The sequence below is a fragment of the Malurus melanocephalus genome, unplaced genomic scaffold (assembly GCF_030028575.1).
Source record: "Malurus melanocephalus ecotype Western Australia unplaced genomic scaffold, MMel_1.1 scaffold_20, whole genome shotgun sequence".
In the NCBI taxonomy this organism is placed as follows: Eukaryota; Metazoa; Chordata; class Aves; order Passeriformes; family Maluridae; genus Malurus; species Malurus melanocephalus.
In genome coordinates, this window is record NW_026623252.1 from 1,863,377 (window position 1) to 1,872,689 (window position 9,313).

A 9,313-nucleotide genomic window follows, 5' to 3' on the forward strand; every position below is an offset into this window, starting at 1 on the left:
TAACAAAATCTCAGGCATTCCTCTTCTTGTCAACAGAACTCCAAATTTTGGTTAGGAATGCAGTTCAGCTCTTTCAGAGGATTGTTTTTGTATGATAATCTGTAAGCAACTGAGCTCCACATCCAGTTCTGAATGCTGGAGAACTGCTAAATGATTCTTATTGGTTTCTTCCTCAACTGTTTCTTTATATAAAATACATTATTATGAATTGGCCTGATTGCTTTGTTGTTTTCTAAATAAATAGTAARATTTTACTTGAATTGTGTTCATCTGTGGGCTTTTAATGGAAAAACATCTTTATATCCTATGGTTTTCCTTCACAGGAAATGCCAGGAATACATGAGAGCAGAAACATTGCCTTTACCCTGGTGTCTGTGTGCACAACCCTCAGTGATGTCTAAGCTTTCTATAATGTTAAATAATTTGCACCACAATTCCAAACATTGAAGCAGAGGCTCTGTAAAGCATCCCAGTAACTCAGCAGAATCAGTTGTTACTCCTCAGTTTGCTGTTTGAAACAAAAGCATTGCTATTACCTCATTATTGCCTTATTAAAATGATGAAATTTTTCTGCAATGATTTTCTGATTTATTCCCTGCTCCCCATGCCTCCAGGCTCCAYGCAAAAGCAGTCTCACTTCTTCATGCAGAAACAAAAGAGCCTATTTTAAAATGTCATTCCAGTTTCTTTTTAAAGCAATATTTTTGGGTTGTTTTTKGTTTTCCCCTCATGCTGCCTCCTTTGTGCCTTTCTGCAGGTCGCGTGCTTTGGTGAAGATGTATACTCTGCCTTCCACAAGGCTATGCTTGCCACAGGGTTTACATTTCCTAAGGAAGGAATTTTGATTGGAATCCAGGTGAGTCCTAAAAATCAAAACTGAGAAAGGACCAACACAGAGGAASTCAGTGGCTTTTGCCTTGTTTTTGTTCATGTGGCTTTATGGCTTAAATGTGTTTCTCTGCATTTCATCCTGAAGTGCAGTAAGACAGTGAGGACCAAACACTGCAGAAAGATCTTTACTGGATTCMATCAGGCTGGCTGGGTTGGTTTTCCCTCTGTCTCCTGATAGTTTCTTACTGCAGAAGTTGCTTGGGGAAACTCCCAGGGATTGCTTCAAGCAGAGAYTTGGGATTCCTGTGGGAACAAAAGCCATGGATGGTGCCAGAAGTCGCTCAGAAAGGAAGTGCCAATGCTACATTGCTGTAGGGATGTTTCTGGTTTCAACTCTTTGCCAGAGCTATCTCCTCTAAGGAATTGTCTCTTGGACACAGACTCTGAAGGTCCTCTGACTCCATGCTAGACTAAGAACTCAGACTTAGGGTTTCATTTCTTGCTGTCATCACTGAAAGTAGCTCTGTGTGACATTAAATAATGTCATTATGGGAACATTCTCCAGTGCTTCTGCAAGGAGCCTTTATGTGAGCGAGTTCCTGATGGRTTTGTCTTAGGAACAGCCCTGCCCCTTTTACAAGTCTGGATGAGTAAGAAGGTTGTGTGTTTCAGGATGAACAGGCAGCTGGGCAGAAAAGCAAAAAACGCCTTTGTTCTTTATCAAGGAATAGTTTCTGACTGCATGAAGTGCTGAAATCAGAGACACTTGTAAACTTTGGGATGTATGGATGTTCCTCAAAAATTCATACACTTCAATACAACTAGAACATTCTTGGACCCCATAAAACCACCTGATTGCCTCCTACCATTTTCACACTGTGCTTGCAATAAGCTTAGGGACTACATTATTGCATAAAGCTGATCTAATAAACCACAGAATTGATGAATTTTCCTGTCAGACAACCGGGGTGTGAAGAATGTCTTTTGCTGTTTGTGCCAGCAGAGGACATGAAGGAAGTATGTGAAAAGTGGCCAGAAAGGAACACAACCTCTGCTAACACTGATTACTGCTAAGTCCKTAAATGTTGACAGATACACACACATCTGGGGATGGAAACACTTGTTCTAAATTATCTCTAACTAGCAGAAAAATTGCTTGTCACTTAGATAAAGTTTAAAAATTCAGTTTGTAATTCTGGTCAGGTGTTATTGTATGTCTACTGTATATGATACATATTTTAAAAAAGGAGAAAAGCAAAACCAGGAGAAGAAAAAAAGGAGAGAGATCGGTGTTTAAAATTTAAGTGTATTTTTCTGATAGCAGCTAAAGATGAACAGGCAGAAAAAAAAAAGTTATTTTCGCTATAGAAAGCTTTTATGTAAGTTCTGTGTCAGTAGCTGTGAAACTGAGCCAATTTCTTTGTACAAAGATGTTAAGAAAAAAAAAGAACGGAAAAAGAAGAGATAAAACAAAGCCAAAAGCTCAACTCCACAAATCTTTTAAAAGCAACAAGATTCTGTCCTTTTTAATGAGTGGTTTACAGCTTATTTGCCCACAAAAGGAATTGAAACCAACAGCTCAATTGCTTAATGGTCTCTGCATCTCAGCATATTTCTTCTGTAATTATATGCTAAATCAAGAAGCGTAAAGTTTATCCTGAGAACCGTGTATTGCTCCCTCTTCAGTTTGGAGATTGTCACCTACATACTTTTCAATGATCTGCTTTGAAACAGAGGGGMAATAAAGCCCTATGAGAAAGGAATTTAGAAACGATGACCTTTGCCTGGCATGTAGACTATGAGTGGTCTCTGAGTATTTGGGTGGAGAAAAGGGGAGCCCCTCACTGCAGAAACAAGAGACACAAGGATTGAGGGATCAGGTGGGCTATAAACTCCAGCACTGTACTCACTCCAATCACAAACAAGAACTCACCTTCTTCAAACAGGCAGAGGGGAAATACAGTCTCASAAGGACAGATACCAGATGGCTTCTCTCGACCACCTCTGAGTGTTTTCAGACCACAGGATGGTTTTTGCAAGCTGTTCTGGTGCTCTGGGAGCTGATCACTGTCACAAGCATGTACACAAGCCCCCTTTGTTGTCTCTGAGGAAGGTGCTGTGGTTCACCTGCAGTAGATGGTAAACTCAAAGCACACCCCAATTTTGGAGGCTTCATTGCTTTGTGACTAGCACCTTGCTCTGATTTTTAGACTGGATTTTTGTCTCTTGCAGTTAGAGAAATAAGAAGCAAAATGGTCTTGAATTCTCTCCRAAGTATCTAGGCCCATGTTTCTGTGATTTGGTGCGCTGCACGTTTATACCTTTGCTATTAATCATGTTGAGGTGAGAGGACACKGCCTTCTTGAAGGTAAAAGTCAAATGGAAGTAGTTAATAGGAGTAGATCTCAGTTTCCTTGCCAATGTTTCTGGGGTGTTTTGCAAATCAAGAGTCAAAGGGTTGTGCTGTGATCTGCAGTCCAAACTGAGCCAAATATCCCCAAGGTCAGGCCAGTGAGTGCTCCTTGATGTCCAGGGGACAGCACAAGGCAGGGTGGGGCAGCTGGCACAGACCAGGAGCCTGCTGGATTGTCCTTCAGCTGTGAGCACTCACTGACCCTGCAGAGGTCAGGSATCCCCTGGATCTGAGAGGTTTGATGCTCTCCTAAGGTAGGTGGAGTACARCTTCTGTGTTGGGCAAATGAATCTCTGCCAGTTTATGTGAGCTGATRAACTACCTCTTTCCACAGTCTGGAGAAGTCTGTGATGCTAAAACMCTGAGTCTGCCATTAAATAATTTATATTTTATGCAAAAGGAGTTGAAAAGCTAATTTTTTGTCTTTTCTGATTGGGCTATTCAGTGATATCTCTGGGATGGAGTGTATCTGTCCTACATCTGTTCTGGTGACCACGATATGCAGAAAGCATTGATAGARTATTTTATATTTAAATCCTGGCACTTCAAGTCTGTTGTTTCAAGGTAACCTTCTGCCTTGGTTCCTTACATACCAGAATGTTTCCATCCTCCACTGTGGATCTGGATACAGAATTCAGGATTTTCACAGGAGATTATCTGGCTTTGCTTTGAGCTGGTTCTTAGTGAAAGCTGGTGTAGCTGCATTGAATGARCTAAGGATGTAGCCCTTTACAAATAGCAAGGCTTGCTGGTAAACATGAGAGAGCAGTTATAAGAAATGGGTAAAGAAAAAAGAAWGCAATTCTCCTACAATAAATACCTTCCACTAAGTCAATCTGCTTGTACTTTTCACCTTTAGTAACTGATGGTTTCTTACACAGGTTATTTCAGCCGSCTTGTAAATCTGAGGCTGCTCCAATACAAGCTGACAGCTGTAATTTCTTTTCATGGAGAGGTTGTTTTATGTGTCACAAGAGTTCAGTACATGTTTGATAGAAGTTTATAATCCTGTTGTGAAAGCCAACACCCCTGACCAGAAGGCAGAACCGTTTTCTCTGTCTGGGAAGCTGCCAACCCTGTCACATTGTATATTTATATTTTCCAGTTAATGTACAGATTGAGATCGTGTTCAGAATGCGGTTCTTACCAGAGTGCTTGCAAAAAAACCCTGCTTACTCCTATTCTTCATTGGAAGTTGTTGACCCTTCAGGATATTGCTCTCTCATCCACAAAGGTTAAGCTACCAGTAGCTTCACCAGGAACAAGGGAGCTTGTAATAATCTTACTTGCAATGGCCAGTCAAAGGTTAAAAGCAAGGTTTGGTTTGCCTTGGCAGTGAGACAGCCATGTGTTTCATCCAATCTTGCACTGCTGTACCTTTAACATACCAAAGATACTTAGGCTGGTATTGAATTTTCACTCACCTGTTGCTCTAAAATGGCTWGTTCAAGTGCAGATGTCTACAGGAGGCTCTACTATTTTCTAAATTATGTTGAATCTGCGTATGCATTATAAGAGAGTCTTTCTAAGGTGCTGTAACTCAAGCATTCAGGTTGTTGTGGGAATATGGTGTCCCAGAATCCTGAGTGGTTTTGTGTCCTCCCTTTCTGTACGCCCATGGGACTTGAAAGTGAACTGCCCATGCAAAAGTGTGAATGTGCAAATGCTCCTTCAAGGCAGCCCAGAGCCTGTCTGTATATGTTATCTCCAAGAAGAGAAAGCAAATGTTTGAGCAGTGATTGAAAAGACACTTAATTTAGAGCTGAGGAGACTCAAGYTGGTGTATTTGAGAAGGCAACTGCCCAGATATTTGTTATGCAGTAGTAAATCTTTGGAGGTTGCAGTCCAACTTAGTATTGGAACACTTACTGTGGTACAAGAAAAATGTCTCACCTGGGAGTGACTTGGGCATCAGCATCCAGACAGTTTTCTTGGGAATGGTGCTGTACATGCATGTGCAGACACTTCTGGCCATGCACACACCCAACACAGAAAGGTGTATTTGCCTCTTAGCACAGTGTGGAGGAGTTTCATCTTGCCCAACAATGTACTGTTTCCAAATCCTAACTTTGGTGCTATATCTAAAATATTTTTTTTTCCAGAAGTCCTTCCGCCCCAGATTCCTCAGTATAGCAGAGCTACTGCATGAGCAAGGCTTCAAGGTTGGTGGTTCCACTTCATTAAAACTAGAGAGCTTTCAAAATCTGAAATGTTCTCAGCCTGTTACAGGAATGTTGGAGTTTCTTTGCTGATAGAGAAAAAAGGGTATTTTCAATGTACAGCAGGTAKTTTTAGCTGGGTGATCCACAAAGTCAGCAGGAACCACCCAACTAAAAGTTCTTATGTTTGTTTAATTGAACATACGGGTCTGTTGTGAGGGCAGGAACAACCCTGGCTCTGCTATCAGCCTGCAGCCAAGATGGATGTTACACACTCACCCAACTTCTCCAAGAAACAAAAATGCCAACAAGATGCCATACAGGGCAGGAGATGAGGAAGTGAAAATCTTTTTTTTTGGAGGTCTTTAGAGTGCTGCATTTTCAATGACACTTGCAAACTGCAGACATGAACTTTGTGGTGTTTACATCACTCTTAAACCTCCTCMGTATCATTTGGCATCCATATGTCTATGTAAAACAACTAACAACACAGCCACAGAAGATTGTTGAGAGTTTTACAGTTCTGCCCTTCAAAACATAGTGCTAGGCATTAAAAAGAAAAAAAGAAGTGGCAAAAAAAAATGTGATTAAACTTAAGCCCTATTGAAAGTCACAGGGATTCAGGCTTCTTTTCTAAGAGCCACCTCACTGCTTCTAGATGTGTTACCATCCATCAGAAAATCACAGATAACAGAAATTTGGGATGGTCATTCTGTTCTGTGTGTCTCTCTGTATGGAGACACCCTTGTTATGAAAAATGCCCTCCAAAATCAGCTCTGAAAMCGTGTGTTGGGTCAGGCCCAACACAGTGGAAAGTTCTGGTATTGTGAAGTGTGCAGTAAATAACCTTTCTTTTCCTGTGACAGCTTTATGCCACAGAAGCAACCTCAGCCTGGCTCAATGCTAATGGTATCCCAGCAAATCCTGTGGCGTGGCCATCACAGGAAAGCCAGAGCCCGAGTCTCCTTCCGATCAGAAGGTAAGAGTAACACTCACCTTGTCAAATTTGTGTTTACAAACCARGACAGGAAACACAAGGGGCAAATTGCTCATCCTGTTGAGATCAGTGGTGGGGATTTAATGGGACTTCGGATTGAACCCAAAAGTTTTGGTTTATCTGATTCTGTCTGGAATTGTCACAGCGGGGTAATTTCAGCTTAATAATGAATACCTAATTGAACAGTCCTATTTAGTGTGGCTTAGATGTATTGCTCCATGTTATAGAGTCATGCAAGGATACATGGAATCTGAATATGTAGCCTTTAACAGCAGTCAGTCATGCCTTTAACAGAATTGTGCTGAGATTTTCAAGGCTGAATATAGCTTTTCATCACTGACTAGAACTGAAATAAAGCCCAAATTCCTGAATAAAGSCTAGTGCCTTAACCTCTCACCCCTTGTTTCTTGAGTGAAGACTAAACTCAAATGATGTTTTTCAATATTGTTTATTGTTTGTGTGCCTGTGCTATTCATCAGAGGTTTTTTATTAGGCAGGACACATTGTCATGCTGTCTTGTACATTGTCTCTTCAGGCTGGTGAGGGATGGGAAAATAGATCTGGTGATTAACCTGCCCAACAGCAACACCAGGTTTGTCTATGATAATTATGTGATCCGGAGGATGGCTATTGACAGTGGGATTGCTCTGCTCACGAGCTTCCAGGTACTTCTTATATTGTTCTTTCTTCTCTTAGACACAAGAGCCTTCAGAGCTTCCAGGCCCTCATGACCATAAATTCTAGATTGTTTGGACCCTCAGTATCACTGATAAATAATATATCTGAAAATTGTGTCAATACACTGCTTTGAATATATTTTCTTTTTGCTACTATACAAAATGACGTTGCTCTGAGTAAAACAAAACACAACAAAAAAAAAAAAAAGGAAAATTCTGAAATCCTGAGTCCTGTACTGTGCAGCTGAAGTTGTTGCTGCATCATTTTCACTTCAGAGCAAACATCTTACACAGGACTGCCTGTAAAATCTATAAATTAGGCATAGGAAGAGCTTTTTAGTAGAGTATTTTCCTGGTATGATCCTTAAACCTTACAGCAGGGTGTAACTGGGCTTTGGGGCAATCCAGTTTGGAAGTGCCATCCAAGTGSAATTGCTGCCTGTTCCTGTTGTAGACCCCAGTTGCCAATCATTAGGGGTTTGTAGCTCCTGACAAACCCCTTTCACACACTGATAGAGAAATTTGGTAATGCAAAGTGAGACTCCTGATGCCAGCAGTACCTTGCCTTCCTTTTCAGGTGGCTTTGAATGTCACAAAAGAGCCTCATCTGGCTCTCATTAAGAACAGCAGCCAAACTCACACTCATTTTAGTGGGCTAACGTGATTTAGTGGGCTGACACGTGATTTGTACTGGTGTCCAGCAATGCAAAATCTTCTGCTCTGACTGGAGGGACTGGAGAGTGGACAGAAGGACAAGCTGTAGGTTCATAGACAGGRCCATGCCAGACATGAACAGCCAGAATGGGGAATTGAAGACCCATCCTTTCTCTAGTAGCAGAACACMCTCTGACAACCACAACAAAGGTCCCCATCCAAAATTTATTACCACACCTGCTTGATGCATTTCACTGAACTGTTTAGATTATAATCTCTGAGACTGAGAGAAAGAAGCAAGCCTGGTCCTCTTTAGGTTTGGGCTGTACAGGAAACAGCACTTTTCACGGGACAGAGCTGTCTTTCAAAGGAAGCCTGGCATATCTACATCTCTCCAGCTGGACCCACAGGCTCCAGAGGGCTGGAGGCAGTTCCTCTGCACTGTCACCTTGAAATTGGTATTGTTTTGAGATGGACTCAGGGACTGGACCTGCACCAGGAAGTTTCAGGGTGACAGAGCAGAAGTGTCTATCACTCAGCCTTTGTAATGCTCARTCCTCTTCTGCTTTGCATTGACAGGTGACAAAGCTTTTTGCTGAAACTCTCAAATACTCTGGGAAATTGGACTCCAGGAGTCTCTTCCACTACAGACAGACTGACAATGGAAACATTGCATAAATGAACTTTCTCCAACCTGCAATCTTACTGTTTCTGGCACCTCGAAAGAGAGGGGATCTCAAAATGTCCACCTAGCCATCTTTCCATCTATTTTGCTATTTGTTTGCTCATTTTCAGCCTGGAGATTTGATGGGAGAAGAAGGCTGCAAATATATGCCCTGGAATTGCTTCCAAGTTCTGCTCAGTCCTTCAGGCTACTATTGTTACTATTTTTTTACAATTTTCTTCAATATTGTGAATTCAGGTGGCTCTCCCTAAAGATTTTTACTCAGCCTTATGTCTGGCTTCAAAAGTGCAGAACTCCCCAAAGTCTTCTGTGTGTCAATGTCCAACATTTTGTGTCGTGATTTTGGGCATTAACATAAAATCCTTTTAAAATTAGGTGAAAGTGTTGCTGTGCTTTAACCCCCACCCYGGTTAAGTGACCCTTTCATTTTCATTCCCACTTTCCCTAACCCTAACCCTCACCCTAACCCTAACCCTAGCCCTAATAAAACTATTTCAAAGAGACAATTGTAAGACAAGGAGAGTTTCAATTGAGAAACAATGTCCTAAGCACATGAAATATCTTGGCTTTGCATGTTTAGTTAAGAGTCTGAAATGAAGTATTYGATGCTAAGTGTAAGCTGTTGCTTGGAAACAAGATAAAACAGTGAAAACACAATTGTTTGAACCAAGAAAGAACATTACCAGAAACAGAGCCAGAACTAGCTTTAGCTGGATCAGATTTATTAAGCAAATTCAGATTCCAGTACCAGAAAGGCCCTACATATCTTCAAGTGTGTGGGGTCAGCCTTTACTATTTCTATTTTTTCTGGCTCCAGGAGTCGGGAGGATTCAAAGCTGGATAACTTCTCTGATACTTGCTAGAGTAAACTGAAGTGGAACGTTCTCTCCCAGCCAC

The 9,313-nt window shown here is 41.4% G+C and overlaps 1 protein-coding gene across 1 annotated transcript in view; it reads left to right on the plus strand.

The window, feature by feature from the left end:
* The window catches only part of CPS1 (carbamoyl-phosphate synthase 1), a 75,875-nt gene extending 66,778 nt beyond the window's left edge, over nt 1-9,097 (plus strand). Inside the window, exons 34-38 of the mRNA XM_057389812.1 lie at nt 758-856; nt 5,347-5,406; nt 6,270-6,382; nt 6,936-7,065; nt 8,311-9,097. Coding sequence (XP_057245795.1) covers nt 758-856; nt 5,347-5,406; nt 6,270-6,382; nt 6,936-7,065; nt 8,311-8,409 — 501 coding nt within the window. The 3' untranslated portion in view covers nt 8,410-9,097. The remainder of the gene's footprint in view (nt 1-757; nt 857-5,346; nt 5,407-6,269; nt 6,383-6,935; nt 7,066-8,310) is intronic.
* The last annotated feature ends 216 nt before the right edge of the window (nt 9,098-9,313 follow it).